The sequence below is a fragment of the Neovison vison genome, chromosome 6 (genome assembly GCF_020171115.1).
Source record: "Neovison vison isolate M4711 chromosome 6, ASM_NN_V1, whole genome shotgun sequence".
Lineage (NCBI taxonomy): Eukaryota > Metazoa > Chordata > Mammalia > Carnivora > Mustelidae > Neogale > Neogale vison.
Window position 1 is genome coordinate 120300979 of NC_058096.1, and position 17455 is coordinate 120318433.

The following is a 17455-nucleotide window of genomic DNA, read 5'->3' on the forward strand; positions in this document are numbered from 1 at the left end:
TCAACAAGCAAGGCTCTGGACCATATTGGGAAATACGAAGCAAAACCGAAAATGACCTGTCTCAGGAGCTTCTGCCAAAGGCACACTTGCTTAGCTGGTCTGATGCAATTTATACTCAGATGGCAAGTCTGTTCTGATGAGAATCTCTGGGCAGGGGGATTTTAGTAGCCGACTACTCAGGCCCCCTAAAAAAAAGCAACTCTTAGAAATACATGCTAGCTCTCATACATTTCTTCAACACAGGCAAACACTGCTGATAAACACGCCCCAGCAATACCACAGGGGTACTGAGTGCTTCTCCATTTACAAAAAACATGTTAAAGGTGCACCCACACAAGGAGAGTTTGCTCACTGTTCTTCTGCTTTTTCAAAACAATGAATAAACCCAGTCAGCCGCTGGCAGGAGCTCCCAATGTTTATGGATATGTCACCCAGCATTAATTAAGTGCCAACTGTCTGACCTGTGATGGGACCTCGAGTCAGTATCTGCCAGGTGGAAGCCATGGCTCCATTCTTTGTCCATCTCCCTCTCTACCTGCCTTTTTCTTTTTTTAAAGACTGATTTATTTATTTGAGAGAGAGAGAGAGAGTGAGTGAGCATGCAGGGGGAGGGGAGAGGGAGAGAAAATCTCAAGCAGATTCCATATTGAGCACGAAGCCCAACACGGGGCTCAACCTCATGACCCTGAGATCACGACCTGAGCCGAAACCAAGAGTGAGACGCTCAACCGACTGAGCCACCCAGGTGCCCCTTCCTTACTTGTCCTAGATGCCCCTCCCAACACACAGGTGTGGACACACACACACTTTCTCTCCAGCGAGCTGATGCTTGTATCTATCCATTGTCACCAGCAGGATTACAGCAGCCTTTCTCAAACAGATCTGTGTTTTGGAGTGAGGGGACTGCCTTGGTTATCAAAGGCCTTCTTGTCTGCTAGTGGCTTGAACTTGACTCTTACCTTAGCTCCTGTAGGCTATGTGAGGAGTGTGCTAGCTTTGGAGACAGCCCTGAGTCAGAATCCTGGACATGGGCAAGTTATCTAAGCCGTCAGAAGCTTTGCTCTCCTCCTGAAATAAATAATTTTACATACCTGCCTACCTCATGAACTCCCTGCTCAGGAGCTCGCTGGGAGGATTAAATGAGATAATGCACGTGGAGCCTCCGTCACATAACATCGTACACACAGGCCCATCGCTGTCCTGATTCTTGACTCTTCAGCTCTCAATTCTCTGCCTTCTTGTGTTCATGCCCTCTTGGTTGCTATCTGCCTCCAACTTGATGAAAATGGTAATTTGCTGTATTGTTTTTTGTTCTGACTGATTCAACCTTGCCCAGACCCATAGCTTTGCAAAAATCCTAAGGTCTGGATTGCTTGCCTCCTTCTGATCCCTGACTCTAGCTGGCTCTGCAGCTTCTCAGTTCAGTCCGGATCCTTTCCTTGGCTCCCCATCCTGTCATCTATGACCCAGTGCAGCTGTGCTCCTGATGCTGACAAACAGGGACAAAACCATCAACGGGGATGGGACTAAAATTCCCAAAGGGTAATTTATTTCAATGGGGATCACACCCCAAGGAGCCTGCCAATCTCAGGGTATAGTCACCTAAAAATAAGTCCCCTCTGGGAGACTTCCCCAATACTCTGACTCACATCATCAGAAACTCATCACCACCACCAACACACCTGCCGGATACAGTTGGGGGAGTGTAAGGAGAGTATATGCATGCAAGGGAAATTCATTTCTAGAGGCAAAAATAGTGTTTTATGTAAGGACAATATGGAAGGGTGGAAAAAACTTCTGGTGTTACATGGTAATAATTTCAGTATCTTTTCATGTTTATTTTTTTCTACCAGTTTCATAATTTCAAATCCCAGCTCCTGAAATATCTGTGGGAGACAGAGGAGAACAGCTTGTTCTTTTGGCAGTCAGCTCCCTCTGGTTCCTATTTTCAATTACCAAGGGGACAAGGTAGAGCATCTCCTTAACTGAAATAAAAAATAAGAAGAAATACAAAAATTTCTATCTCTGCAGTGCCCAGCACAGTGAGAAGACCCTTGACTCCCATAGTTCCTTTCTGGAAATGGAATTCAAGCTCCTTCTGAGGAAGCAGAAGATCTTCCCCGCTTTCAGCCACAATGCAGGTTTTCTCCAGCTCCTTTTCATTCTGCAGGCATCTCTGGTGTTTAGTATGCTGAGCTTGGGCAAAGTGTCTTTTTCTGGGAAGCCTGCGGCTCACCTCTGCCACCTCGAATGTAAATGGGCTCTCTAAGCCAGTAAGCTTGTCAAAGGGGCCAGCACTTGCAGAGGACACCACCCCCAGCAGACTCTCAGCCTGCCCCAAGACTCCAGGCCTTCTCATGCATCTACCTCCCTTGGTACTGTTTTATGGGGGATGAACACAGGAAATAAAATGGGGGAAGACAACGCCTACTGCACTTCTGCTCTCAACTGCATGTCGTGCCGTGGAGGGAGGGAATGGGAGGAACCCAAAATGGCACCTAGGAAGAGGGAAATTCACTCCTCCCTCCCACTGCCCACACACATTGATGCAAGTCCCAGTCAAATCGCATTAACTAGTAAATACCCATCAATCCACAGCAAATAGTGTGCTTGTGTTCACATTTCTCAGTCTATTCCCAGTCCTGTTTTTCTTGGGGCTCTCAGAAATCCAGCAAGATGTGTGTGCTCTTTCCATCAAAGAGGGAGATAGTGTGTCGGTGTCTTTAGGGCAAGTTGTACTGATGTATTCCACAATGTTCTGTATGCTTCATTCCCTCAGAACATTCCTGTTCAGGGTGGTTCCTTATTAACTTGTCCCTATTCTCGCAGGAATGCAGGCTCCCTTGGTGCCAAGGCCATACACTTTCTGTATCTCTGTATCCTCAGCACCAACACAATGCTTGGCTCATAACACCCAACAGGGAAGGTCTTCTGGTGAACACCTGGCCTCTGCAGGGAAGGGCTCAGGTCACATGCTGTGGTGGAAAGCACCTGCGAGCTCTGGGAAAAGACAGACTTAGGTTTGAATTGATGTTCTGCCCCATTAACAGTGAATCTCTGGGCTCTATATCATCTCTGAGCTTGGGTAAGGACAATTCCAACGATGGTTTCTGGGGTGTCGTAGGACATAGTGAGATTAGGTACATACAGTGCTGGGCATTTAGTAGGCTCAAAATATCCATGTTTCTAGTTTTTACAACATATTCATTATTGATTATTAATAGAACTACAAAATGGCTTGTAAAAATGTAAACATAAAATTGTACCATGAGGTATTTATGGACTTGCCCAGTGTACATCATTAGCAATTGTGATGGTCTGGGTGGTCTTAGACCAGTGCTCTCAATCTTGGCTCACATTAGATCTGCAGAACTTTAAAAATCACCATGTCCTTGGCCATACCCCAGAGCAGTAACAGGAGACTCTCTGGGGGTGGGACCCAAGCACCAGGAAGTCTTAAAAGTTCCCAGGGTGATTCAACATGCAACCAAGATGGGAAACCACTGGGTAAGGTGGTACCATGGCCAGCAACCCGGGAACAGAGATATTCTTTATGCTATACTCAGTCAGCAGAATGGTTGGCACTGTGTTTGTTTATGGCCCAAGGCTACAGCTAGTAATGTCACTGTACTTTCCTCTGCTGTCAGGCTGAGGGTACCACTTTAACTCCCTCAAGGAGAGAGAGGTGGCTATGGTCTAGGGTAAGATCAAGCTATTCCTGCCTATGCTACCTGGAGGTGTTCTTTGTGCCTTGATATCAGCCTGCCTCAGTGAGAGACAAGCCCTCCCTCCTCACTCCTCATTCTGGGCCACTCCCTCAATGTAACACCCGGTTCAGAAATGACATAGTCCTCTAATTGGGTTTTTAGATCGGCATTCTCAAGCCTGGATGTACAACAGAATCATCTGGGAAGTTAAAAAAAAAAAATCTGGATCCACTCCAGACCAGTTAAGCAAGACTGAATCCCTGAGGGGTAGGGCCCAGATCTTGGTCCTTGTAAGTTCTGCAGGCGATTCTGAATCTGCAGCCAGACCAAGAACTCCTGTTGCACATCTACATTCTCTTCCCTTCCACTCAGCTCCCATCAGATCCACATTCCCATGAACCCCAGAGTAGCTTCCATTTTGGAAAAACACAGGCCTTTTCTCTCCTTTTATGATGCAAGTGAAATTATTTGTGGCCCCTTATGTTTTCCTACATCTGTTCCACCCACATTGATGTTCACTCCATTAACTAAGCAAATACTCTTACTGAAAACGTGCAATGTACCAGACATCAGCATTCTGCCAGAAGCTGGGAATGGAAAGAGAAGGAAGAAAGAGTCCTGCCCTCATGCTGCTGGAGAAGCTACAGGGACACATGGCTGCAGGAGAAGGCAGTGCAAGCTAGAATACAATTGTAACAAATCACAGCTACCAAGCTTTTTTGAGCCCTTATCATGCTCATGCATTATTGCCCTGCATCGTCATGATGACCCTGTGATCTGGGTATTCTTACGACTGCTGTCTTCTGGGGGAAGCTGAGGCTTGGAAAGACTGGGTAGGGAGGGTGTGGCTGGGTCCCAAGCCAGGCACTGTTCCTCTCCCAGGCATACTCTGAGCTCTACGCTCAAGAAGAAGAATTCCCACCAAACTTCATTTATTTTTTACTTATTTTCAAATGCTAGGGCTGGGTTCTTTCCAACACAGTAAAAACTTTAAGTATCATTGCCACAGATCCCAAAGATTTTTCATTTAAAAACCTTGCATAAAGAAAGCTTGGTGCTTTGACTAGACCACAAAAGCAACACATCCACAAGATGGGCAGCTCTTCTGATTCCTCAGGCCACGTGGAATAGTCACGTGGTCAGACTGCATTGGAGAGACCTGTGGCCTAGCCACTGGGGGTGGATAGACCGACTCATCACGGCAAGCATGAACTGGAGGGAACTGTAGGAATCCAGGCCCACCTCCCACACTAGACAGAAGAAGAATGGTCTAAAGAGAAAGAACAGGAACTTTCCAAAGGCAGGCTGCTAGCTGATGGTGGAACTGGACCTCGACTTCAGCCAGCGTGTCTTCTCCAACTTGACTCTTTCCAGCAAAACCCGGCCCCTCCCCACACCCACCTCCTGGCCAAAATAGAAAATGCTACAGCTTGGAGAGAGTGATGAGCAAGTGGAGCAAGTGTTCCTTTTTTGCCTTCTGTTCCTAAGGCTAATGCTGACTTGAGTAAAGGCTTTGCTTTGGTTAGAGCTTCTGGCACAGCCGAGGGATTTAGTGGGACCTGCCTCAATGTCACAAATTGTACATCTGAAAAAAAGTGTGTGGCACTTCCCTATTTCCATTTAGTCCTACCAAATCAAAGCATAAGCCCTTCATTAATTCATCACAGAGGGCTAAATACCAACCAAAAGCTTAATTTTGTTAATTGTCTTTTTTCTAAGACAGCAGCTTATTTTACCTTGAATTCAAATATAGTTTATCTGACATATCATCAATGACTAAGACATTTGCTGCCTCAGTTAGGGGTCTCTGAAGTCCTACATTCCTCAACCACCCAGGGATAAGACCCTGCCCCGCTGGGCCCACCCTCAACCTCCACCCCATGCCTCAGCTCCAGCAGAAGCCTGCTCTCCCTTCCTCCAAGCCAGAGACAAGGTAGAGGCCTCCTTAGCAGCACCCAATATTCAGCAGCAGACAGGAGTGAGCGTGCCTGAAAGCCCCAGATGCATTCTCTTCGAAGCCTCCTGGACTATGCCAGCTGAACAGCTACCCCCGGCTAGCTGGGGTAGGAGCAGGGGAACAGCCAGTCCTAGCACAGAGGGCTCAAGAGGCCCATCAACTCTCTTTTGACAAAGCCCATTTCTAGATCAGGACACTGGGTGTGGGCAGCTCATCTGCTGGAGGTGTTTTCACCCATTCAGCCCGCAAGGTGCAGAAGGCTGCCAAGCACTGCTAACCCACAGTCACAGGCCGTCTTGAGGGACTGCCAGCTCCTGGTTGGCTTTCTGTTACCATGGATACCTGGCTCTTGGGATAGAAAGGGGCTTGCCTGGGTCACACCAGCACCCGGGTACAAAGTGCCACAGTTTTCAGCAGACCAGCTTCCCCTCCTGCCAGATGCATCAATACTGAGGGACGAAGGTTGAGCACCCCTGCAAGGCCTCTCTGTCCCAGCCTCTCTCCCAGGTCCTGCACATTCTCTCTTGATCCCTAGTCTTAGCTGGGCACCAGCTATTGTGAGCCTCAGGAGCGTAAGCTCTACCGTGAAACCCTGAGCCCAAGTAAGGTTCTCAGCTGCAGAGAAAGGATCATGGTTCCTCCTCCTTCCCTAATAAAACCTTGAAGAAGTACAAGCCATTGCCAAGCATGTATCTCAAACTTTCACGGGCACATGATTTCCCTGGAGATTTTGTTAACACACAGATTCAGATTTGTAAATCTGGGATGAGAGCTGGGATTCCTCCACTTTTCTAATGGGCTCTTAAGCGATGCTGGTTCTGCTGGTCTGGGGGCCCTCATGGTGAGTAGATCCTAGATTTGTGGTGCGCCAGCACCCCCTGGAGGGCTTGGCAGAAACACAGACTGTTGGGCCCCACCCCAAGAGATTCTGAGCCAGCAGGTTCTGTGGATGCTTAAACTTGCCTGGTGTTCTCAGCCCTGACTGCACGTGTATCACCCGAGGAGGTTTTTCAGCTGATGCCCAACTCCCATTCAGATGTAGTTAAATCAGGACCTCTGGGCTTGGGGCCTGGCACTGCCATTTTTAAAAGAGCTCCCAGTGCCCTCGCAGCCCCAACCCTGAGAGACTGTAGTGGCAACCGTCCTTCCTGGACTATACTGCATAAACAAGCCCGGGCAGCTGCAGCTGTTCGCAACACAAACAAAGATTCACGGAAGGACGATGCTGAGCAGGCGAACAGAATTTACCAGACTGTCTTTCCTCCAGTTAGAGTTGGAAGTCTCTTTGAGTGCTGTTATTTATTCTTTCAGGTCCTTAAAACAAACACTGTCCCCTATAGTCCCGTTTGGGGGCTAACATCTGCTGGGAATCTCATGATTCTAAATATCCTTCAGAGTCAACAGGGACATGGCCAACTGTGTTTTTAAGAGCTGATGGCCTGAACCCCCATCTGCCTCTTCCCGGAGGGTGAAGAACCAGAGCCAAGGAGGACCCGGGGCTGGGGGGCAGGCTGACGGCAGGGCAGGTCCCAGCACTCTACTGGCATGTCCCTGTGAGTGACTTCTTGTCCTCTGAACTAGCTGGACACGGGACTGCCATGGCTCTCTCTGGTTCTAACACCAAAGGCCATTGTGGAGAGCACTAGGTGTCCCAGGAAGGGTTTATGTATTTGCTGGAGAGACAGTGCATAAAGCTGGAACATGAAAAGAAGTGAAATCTGGGAGACTCCGCCATGGTTTCTTGAGTAGTTATAAAATTCTGTGACCCTGCATAAATTTTTATCAGCACTTCTAACACACACAGACCGGTGATTAAAAAAAAATAAGGTGGAGGGCTTTCTGAGAGACCTGAACTGGAGACCAGGAGCCCCCCTGGGGGTGGAAGACAGGAGAGGGGGTTAGGGGGTTGAAGGCAAACATCTACAGGTTTGAATACAATTCACACAGCAGGCTGGCTGCTTCTGGAGCCTGCTTGTTTGTTTCTGGAGGCTGTTTTTTCTGAGTCTGTGCAAATTTGTTTTCCCCATTCTCTGCACAGCACCAGGAGACCCTGGCCCTATCCTCCTCTCTACCAGAGCCTAACTGGGCAATCTCGGACAAGTGATTCCAGTTCTCATGCATCAGTTTTCTTTAAAGTGGCAAATACCTCTGTCCCCATGTCTGGGGGGAATAAAGCAGATGAGCAGAGTGGCCGTGCCAGCTTGAGTCAGGCTGGCCTGCTTGTTTTCGTCGTCTCCCTGTCGTAAGGAGGAGGACAGGGGAGCTCACCCACCTGAGGCCTGGACCTCCATGATGTATTGGTGCAGATCTTGCCCTTGTTGGATGACCTCAAAGGTCATGTTGTTCATGGCTAGCTTCCGCTCTGTGTGGCGCTGTAGCCGCTGCTCGGCCAGTGTCAGATCCTCCGTGTTGAAGTCATTCATCTGCCGGAGCAGGTCCTCATTCCAGGCATCCAGCTCTGCCGTCACCTGTAAGGGAATGACTGTCAGGACCGGCTCACAGGTCCATGAGAGACTGCGAGACTGAAGCCTTAGTTGCCAACCCCATCCTTGGATCCATCTCCACTTTGCGGGTGTTGGACTCCTGAATCCAGGTGAAGCCCCAGGGCACGCCTGTCACTTCACTCTCCACGTGTTTCTGTGTCTATAGCCGCAGCCAACAAACTGCAGCAAATGCTGGGTAAGTTACAGTCCATCAAGTTTTTGCATATGCCATCCTGTTCCTCCACCCCATCCCCATGACCTGGAGAGGCAGGCAGTGGGGAGATCTCCAGGTACCTCTTACCGAGAAGGAAGCTGGCCTTCACTCAGACAGATGCAATCTGCCCAGAGCTCACCCTGCTGGTGAGGCGCACACCTGCGGACAGAGCTCAGTTCTTCTGACTGCAAAGGCTTTGTATGCCACACCACAAGGGCTACTCTAAAAATCTCATCACTGGAGAAAACCTCAGAAAGCAAATATGGAGCCTCACTCTTTCCAAGACACAGAAACTGAGGGTTGGAGAGACCTGTGAGTGGCCGAAGGTTACACACTCAGACCTGGTGTCCCTCAAGCCCAAGGGTCTCCTCATGGTTCCCTTATTCGATCATGCAGGATACTCTCTGCAAAGGCTGACACCTGGACATGGTGACTCAAGGTGTCACCAGACTGCAGATGTCTAGAAATCCCAAGCAGATTATACGCTGTCAAAAGGCATAATGATTCTACTGAAGATGGAAGCTCGTAATGAATGGAAACTGCTCTCTCATGAACTTGCTAACTGGTTCCTGCCCTACACCCTCGCTCATGTGACCCCTGGTCCACACTCACAGAGGTGAATGCCCAGAGAGACTGAATTCTACACTTCTTTTATAAAAGCTGCTCTCCCCAACAGGACCCAGCACAGCCAAAAGAGCACTGTCACGTAATCTTTGAGTCAGAGAACTCCTCTGATATGTTTACAGGTCCACTGTCGCGTGCTCAAACCTGCTCGGTAGCGTTGGGACGGCCATAGCACAGGGACTATCACTTCTTGTCTGAGAAGAGGAAATGAAACCCGCATCCCCCAGCAGTGGCACAACAGCCCAGGCAGTCCAGGCACAAATCCCAGAGCCCCTGCTCAATGATTTGTATTATGGTGTCTCCCCCACACCACTGACATGGGACACGACCTCCCCAGCTGACCAGCACTGCCATTCTGGGAAGCAGAGGATGGGAGTGGGGGAAAAAGAAAACCAGCTTGAGGCAGCTGGGAGATGGCATACTTAACATCCCTCACTGGGACCGCGCAGACTAGGATGGGAAAGGCAAGCAGTCTGGTGTGAGAGGCTGCCATCTGGGGCACACGACTCCATTTGTGTCTAACAGTAAGACCTTTCTTCATGGAAAGGGTAGTTGCTATCTTGGAAGCAGAGATGGGGGAATTGTAAAAATACCATCTATATCGTCCTAGGCTCCCATCTCATTGCCCCACATCTTTTCAGGTCAACTAAGGAACCCATGGAGCTCAGTGGGAAAACCTATTATCTACTTATCCTGGGGAGTCCTTGGGGATCTGGGAGCCAGCAGGCTGACAGGTAAGACAAGGTTTTGTTGTATCCCATCTTTGAAAAGGACTTCATTCTCTAACTAGAGAAGGAGTTAAACAGAGAAGAGTAAGAGAAATAATAGATTTATAATTTATGGGATGAATAAGCCTATCTAGATGAGGCCTCTAAATATATGTTTTTCCTTCCTGTATTTAAAAAAGTTGAAGTACAATTTACATATGATAAGATGCATATATTTAATTAAGCAGTCAGTTTTAGGAGTTTTGACTCATTTTATCCATCCATGTGGCCATTACCAAAAACAAAATAGGAACATTTCCATCAGCCTAGGGAATGTGCTGGTTGTACCCCCTTCCAGTCAATTCCTGCCCATCCCCACTCCCTGGCAGGCCTCAGGTATCACTTTCTGATTTCTATCACTGCGGATATAGTTTTGCCTACTCTTGGATTTCATACTAATGAAATCATACAGTATGTACTCTTTTAGGTCTGGCTTCTTGTATCCAATGTGCCACATTTAAGATTCATCCACGTTGTCATGTATATGAGCAGTCCATGCCTTGCTGCTGCTGGGTACTGTCCCATCATGTAGACAGACCACAGTTCATGTATCCATTCTCTGGCTGATGGCCACTTGGGTTGTTCTCAGTGTTTGGCTATTATGAGTATGGCTGATGTGAAAGTTCTTATTCAAGTCTTTCTGTGGCTACGGGTTTTCATTTCTCTTGAGCGTTCCCTAGGAGTGTGATCATAGGGTCCTATGGGAGGTGCGTGTTTGACATTCCCAACAGCAATTCTATATCCAGTGGGAATATATGAAGGTTCCCTTCACCATCATTAGGTATCATCAGTCTCTTTAGTCATCCTGGTGGGCATGAAGTGATATCTCATTATGGTTTTAGGTTACTAATCATGATGGGCACATTTTTATACACTTACTGGCCATTTGTATTCACTTTTGTAAACTGTCTTTTCACATCTTTTCTGAAAGGAGGTTAATTATCTTTGGCTCATGGATTTATAAGAGCTCTTAATATATGCTAGGTAAGTCCTTTGTCAGATAAATGTACTGACAATGGCCAAATAACAGTGTTTTTTTTAAACCCACTTCTTGGCCTGTAAACTAGGAGAGATGAGAATAAAACTAAAGACAACAAGCATGAAAGGAAGAACTTGTCTTTTCTTTCAATTTTAGTTCTTGTTTTGTTTCCCGGAAACTGAGTCTATGCAGGGTCTGTTAGCTGCCAGAAGGACCCTGAAGGGGTCTGAAGGTGGGAGTCTGCAGACTGCAGAGTGTTGAGAGTCCTTATGAGGAAGGAGAAGCAGAGCAAAGCTGAGCTGCTTCATTTGAGAGAGTGAGCCTTAGAGATCTGGCATCTTGGGAATCTGAATCTACCAAATGTGAAATATGTTTAGCATTCTGAATCTGGTGTTTCTGTATTCTTTCTTCTTCCCTCCCCTCCTCTACCCTCACCACTTTGACGTCATTAGGCTGAGGGCCCTTGACTGTTATGAAGCCCAAAGAATAAGACTTTCAAGGGGCCATTCAGCAGATCAGCCTGATTCCTAAGCCCATCTTCCCAGGTTCTACTCTCTTTTCTCTCTGTTTGACTCACTCTTCCCATTACCCCCAAGCAGCAATGCCCAGATCCTTGAAATAGTCTGATCTGTGTATTTCTAATATTTGCTGGAGTTTATTTTCTTTCCTTTTTTCTGTTCTATCAAAAAATGTTCTTTCAGGGCGCCTGGGTGGCTCAGTGGGTTAAGCCGCTGCCTTCGGCTCAGGTCATGATCCCGGGGTCCTGGGATCGAGTCCCGCATCGGGCTCTCTGCTCAGCAGGGAGCCTGCCTCCTCCTCTCTCTCTGCCTGCCTCTCTGCCTACTTGTGATCTCTCTCTGTCAAATAAATAAATAAAATCTTTAAAAAAAGAAAAATGTTCTTTCATTGTCTTCTTCTTCCTGACCTTCTTTCAGGGTACGAGGCTGGCACACAGAAAGAGCACTTTTTTTTTTTTTTAATTAAAAACTTTGTTTTTAAACCTGAAGCTTACCTACTGTTAATAAACAAACCTCACTTTCCAGCCTCATCTCATGTTCTGCTACAGAAACCAGTCAGCCCGTTATTCACGGACCCTGAGAGTTGGCTCCCGCCCTCTCCAACCTCTTTCCCTGGTGTGATAGCCTTGAAACGCTCTTGTTTTTTCTCCCAGTCTGCTCAAATCCTCACCGCCCTTCAAAGTACACCCTCTGATGTGAAGAGCTTCATGACCACCCCCAGACCTAAAAGTTTTTCTCTGGCTTATTTCATAATATCAGACATAGACTTGTTTGCTCATACAGAGACCATGAAAAGAAAATCCAGGGAATTAATTCAGCTATTTAACTCCATTTGGAAAAGAAACCTGAAAGAATTTGTTCAGGGCAAAAAGTAGGGCCTGAACCAAATGAATGAAAGATGGAACACGAGTTGCCCACAGGGCATTCAGCTTTCAATCACTCCATTTTGCTTTCTTTTTCCACTCAATTAGGTCCATCTCAGCTCCGGCCTACTCAGTTCCCCTCTTGGCTCCAGTGGCTCCTGTCTCCCTCACTCTCCTGAATTAATTGGAACATTAGGATACAATGACCTCTTTGAAAGATACATTGGCAATATTTCTAATCTAACAACTGTCTACTCTAGAGCCATAGCCATAAGGGAAATCAGAGGAGTGAAAGAGAAAGAAAGGATAAGAGGCAGTGGGAAGTGGGAAATGGGAAGGCTCACTTCAAAATAAAGCCCAAGATTTCCCTGCCAGATGAGATTTACTGAATCCAGCATTCTTCAGGTACAGACTGACCCGAGGGATTTGGCTTAGCAGCTGCCTTGGGCTCTGCTCTGAGGGTGCCCTCTCCACTGTCTCCTCCTACTTTCTGGATCTCCCCTGCCCCTCCTGACGTTTTATTCTGTGCTTGCCTGAATCAAAACTCACCTGTCATCTTTCTTCCCTTTTCCTATGGTCTATTCCCATCTATTTGGTTCTCTACTATCACCTGCGAAGTTGGAAATCCCACTGTGGTTGTCCTTCTCTCCAAATCATTTGAAGATGCTGGCAATCAGGATGATGATGACCATGGGTTGAAGAAGGTATTGACCTTGTGCAGACATATTTCATTTATTGCACTTTGCTTTATTGAACTTCCCAGATGTTGTGGTGGTTTTTTTTTTTTTTTTTTTTACAGATTGAGAGTCTGTGGCAACCCTGTGTTGAGCAAGTCTGCTGGTGCCGTTTTTCCCAGAGCATTTGCTCACTCCATGTCTGTGTCACATTTTGGAAATTCTCACAACATCACAAACTTTTTCATGATTATTGTATTTGTTGTAGTGATCTGTGGTCCGCGATCTCTGGTGTTACTACTATCGTTGTTTTGGAGCACCACGGACCACACCCAAGTAAGATGGAGAACTTCATACCTGTGTTATGACTGCTCCGTCTACCAGCCATTGTCCTGTCTCTCTCCCTCTCCTCAGGCCTCCCTATTCCCTGAGACACACCATGGAAATTAGGCTAATTAATAACCCTGCAATGACCTCTAGTGTTCAAGTGAAAGAGTCCAAATGTCTCTCACTTTAAATCAAAAGCTAGAAATGATTAAGCTTCATGAGGAAGGTATGTTGACAGCTGAGACAGGCCAAAAGCTAGGTCTCTTGCACCAAACAGTTAGCCATGTTGCAAAAGCAAAGGAAGAGTTCTTGAAGGAAATTAAAAATGCTATTCCAGTGAACACATGAGTGGTAAGAAAGCAAAACAACCTTATTGCTGATATGGAGAAAGTCTGAGTGGTCTGAACAGAAGGTCAAACCAGCAACAACACTCCCTCAAGCCAAAGCCTAATCCAGAGCAAGGCCCTAACTCTCTTCAATTCGAGGAAGCCCAAGAGAAGTAAGGAAGCTGCAGAAGAAAAGTTGGAAGTTAGCAGAGGTTCGTTCATGAGGTTTAAGGAAAGAAACCATTTCCATAACAAAAAAGTATAAGGTGAAGCAGCAGGTACTGACAGAGAAGCTGCGGCAAATTATCCAGAAGACTGAGCCCACATAACTCATGAAGGTGGCCACACTAAACAACAGATTTTCAATAGAGACAAAACAGCCTTCTCTTGGAAGAAGATGGCATCTAGGATTCTCAAAGCTAAAGAGAAGTCAATGCCTGGCTTCAAATTCTCAAGGATAGGCTGGCTCACATTAGGGGCTAATGTGGCTGGTGACTTGAAGTTGAAGCCAGTGCTCATGGACCATTCTGAAAATCCTATGGTCCTTAAGAATTATGCTAAACCTAGTCTGCCTATGCTCCATAAATGGAACAACAAAGCCTGGATGACAGCACATCCATTTACAACATGGTTTTTCAAAATATTCTAAGCCTCCTATTGAGACCCACTGCTCAGAAAAAAGTATTTCCTTCAAAGTGTCACTGCCTACTGACAGTCTGCCTACTCATCCAAGAGCTCTGATGGAGACATATGATGAGATCAATGTTGTTTTCATGCCTACCAACACAGCATCCACTGTGAGCCCATGGATCAAGAAGTACTTTCAACTTTAAAGTCTTATTATTTAACAAATACATTTTGTAGGGCTACAGCTGCCACGGACAGTGATTCCACTGATGGATCTGGACAAAATACATTGGAACTTTCTGGAAAGGATTCACCATTCTAGGTGCCATTAATAACATTCATGACTCATGGGAAGAGGTCAAAAGAACAGCATTAACAGGAGTTTGGATGAAAGTTGATTCTAACCCTTGTGGATGACTTTGAGGGTCCAAGGCTCCAGGGGAGGAGTAAGCACACATGTGGGGGAAACAGCAAGAGAACTAGAATTAGAAGTGGAGACTCAAGATATGGCTGAATGGCTGCGATCTCGTGATAAGACTTGAATGGATGAGGAATTGCTCCTTACCGAGGAGCAAAGTGGTTTCTTGAGATGCAAACTACTCCTAGGGAAGATGCTGTGAAGACTGTTGAAATGACAACAAGAGATTTAGAGCATGACATAAATGGACAAGATGAAGTAGCAGCAGAGTTTGAGAGGACTGACTCCAACTGCAAAGGGACTTCTACTGTGGGTAAAATGCTATTAACAGCATCACATACTGCGGAGAAATCATTTGCACACACACTATGTACATTAAGGGCCAAGTGGGAAGGAAGGATCCAAGGCATTTCATTGTGCTGAGATGCTCTGAAATACCTGGGCTGTCAATTGCAAGATGAGCATCTTTCTGTTTTATGATGTCATTATTTTTATTAAGATGAGAAAAGTGAAAGCTAAATATTCTATGCTGACCTACAAGTGTTAGATGATAGGGAAAGACATACTGCCGCTAAAGAGATAGTCTTGTTGCACGGGAGGAGTTATTTGAGCTATAATGGGTTTGTATACTGATACAGGTTACCACTGTGAAACTAAAATTCACCCAAATATCAGAGCCATTTATTCTTGTCTAGTCTAGTATTTTCTTTTCTGAGTTCTTTTTGTTTATAAAATCAATTTATAAAATGTCAAGATAGTGAATTCTAATATAGGTTATTTTAAAGGTGTATCTATATCATGACATTTCTTTCTGCTTTAGAAATATATGTAAAATTTGTCTAAAGAGTTAAACTATTTATTTATGTAGCTATATATAGATCTTTGGGAATATCAAAAGAACTTCTGGGAAAACAGAAGGATTTGGCAATAAAGAAATCTACTCAATTGTCTCTCCTTTTTGGCAAAATAATGTAAGAGCATATTGCAACGTGCTGTAATTGATGAGTTCCAATGTTTAGTTACCTAATTTCTATTCTGGTAAATAATCTGTATAATTGAATAATTTTTATAAATAATTTCATATTCTTTTCTTCACTAACATCATGATAAAACAGGGACCTTAGGTATAATCATGACTGACCTTGAAGGAGTCTCGATTGGATCTTCAGTGGTTATTTTGTCCGTATCTTTGGCTCTTAATGAGTTTGAGACCTGTGGGAATCTAATCTGTTTTGAAAAGATCTCCCCTTTGTTGAAGAGCTCCTACAACATATATTGTCCACTCATTCTAGTACTTATCACAGCTCGAATGTCAGTGTTTTTCCTCCCGTGTAAGCTAAATACCTCATCCTGGAGATTACATCTGCTTCCCTCTCCTGAATCCCCAGCATCCTCACCAGAAATAAGAAGCATACGCCATTTGTATCTTGATAATGTAACCTGACTTCAGGCTCACAGTCATTACAGAGGGATTTGAAAGTTGCCTCCTTTGATAATTTACTCCAAACAGGTGACTTGCCAGAATAAGAGAGCTGTGTGATTAATTATTGTTGTTTTGTATTTAAGAAGGAAGTTGGTAGTAGAACCCCACCCACACACACAATGATGCTGAAATCAATTTGGCAAAAGTCTGGAAGAGACTATCAAATTAATATTTTGTGTTGGCTTTGGTTTACTTTATAGAACTTGTTCTGCATTTCCTCCTCAAAGGAACTGGAGCACGTTTAAAGAATGCTACAGTGATCCCTAGGAGCAACCCACAAAAAGGGATCTCAAATAGATCTCAACTTTCTTGTTATAGTTTCTATGTTGGTGAACTTGAGGTATCTTATGAACATGGAGCACAGCATGGATTTTGCAGAGCCTGACATGGTATCTATAGAAGAAGAGGTTATGAAAGTGGACTAGAGGATGTGGTCCTTAGATGATCCCCAGGCAATACAGTAACCATGCAGTCCGATGGCTCTGCATCATCAGAGGAGAACTTTCATGAAGCACCACAGGGCCTGCCTGACTGGGCCAATATTTCAAATAGCTACAATGTTGAACCAATAATAAATTTACCTTGATAGGATGACGAACTGGGCCAAGAAGAAAAAACAGTACAATTTGAGAGGGAACATACATAAAAGTTTCTTTTTAAGTTTTTTTTTTTGAAAGTCAGTGTATCAGAAGCACTTTGAAAAAACAACCCGGCGCTTTTAAGGGTGCACAAGCTTACAGAATACAGAAGAGGCTCCCATCTCCTGGGCCACTCCGACAGAGTGCCAGCACCCTGAGCACACTACACCTAGGTGTATGTAGGAAGGCATGGCTAACTTGCCCTCAGTAGAGGGCAACCAGGAGAGTTGGGTGTCTGGAAACCACGTCACATCCAGAAAGACAAGAATAAATTGGGATCTGTGCCACAGATGATGAAGAGGATGAAGACAAACAGTCACCAAATTTTTAAAGTCAAGGGGATTGTAGAAATTAACTATATAATCTCAACATTTTTCAGGTAAAGGAGATGACCATTTTCAATTGTTTTTAAGGCTGCCAAATAAAAGAGGGAGCAGATTTATTCTGTTTTCCCAGAAAGCAGACTCGGATCAAAGGTCAGGAGGGTGGAGGTTCTAGTTCAATACACTGATAAAATCCTGAGCTCCCCTTTCTGCCCCTGTCCCCCCAAACCTCACTTACAGAATTTGGAGATATCCCAGTAGAGGCTAGGTAGCATCTCCTGGGGATGCCAAATCCTGGCTACCAACTTCTACCTGTGTTCCAGGTATAATCTCCTCAAGAAACTTTCCACGGGCAGCCTGACTAAACTAAATATTCCTGCCTCAGCGTTCTCATCCAACAGTCTCTCTCTCTGCCACAGATTTAACACATTGTGCGACAATTCTGTTTCTCTGTTTCTCCCCAGCTAGGCCCTGAATGGCAAGGACTGTTTGTATCCTCAACGCCCAACATTCTTTTTGATTCATAT

The 17455-nt window shown here is 45.5% G+C and overlaps 1 protein-coding gene across 22 annotated transcripts in view; it reads right to left on the reverse strand.

The window, feature by feature from the left end:
* The window catches only part of KALRN (kalirin RhoGEF kinase), a 661720-nt gene that overhangs the window by 285067 nt on the left and 359198 nt on the right, over positions 1–17455 (reverse strand). For all 22 annotated transcript variants that reach the window (XM_044252163.1, XM_044252164.1, XM_044252161.1 and 19 more), the window contains one exon: positions 7937–8132. In XM_044252163.1, the coding sequence (XP_044108098.1) occupies positions 7937–8132 (196 nt within the window). The remainder of the gene's footprint in view (positions 1–7936; positions 8133–17455) is intronic.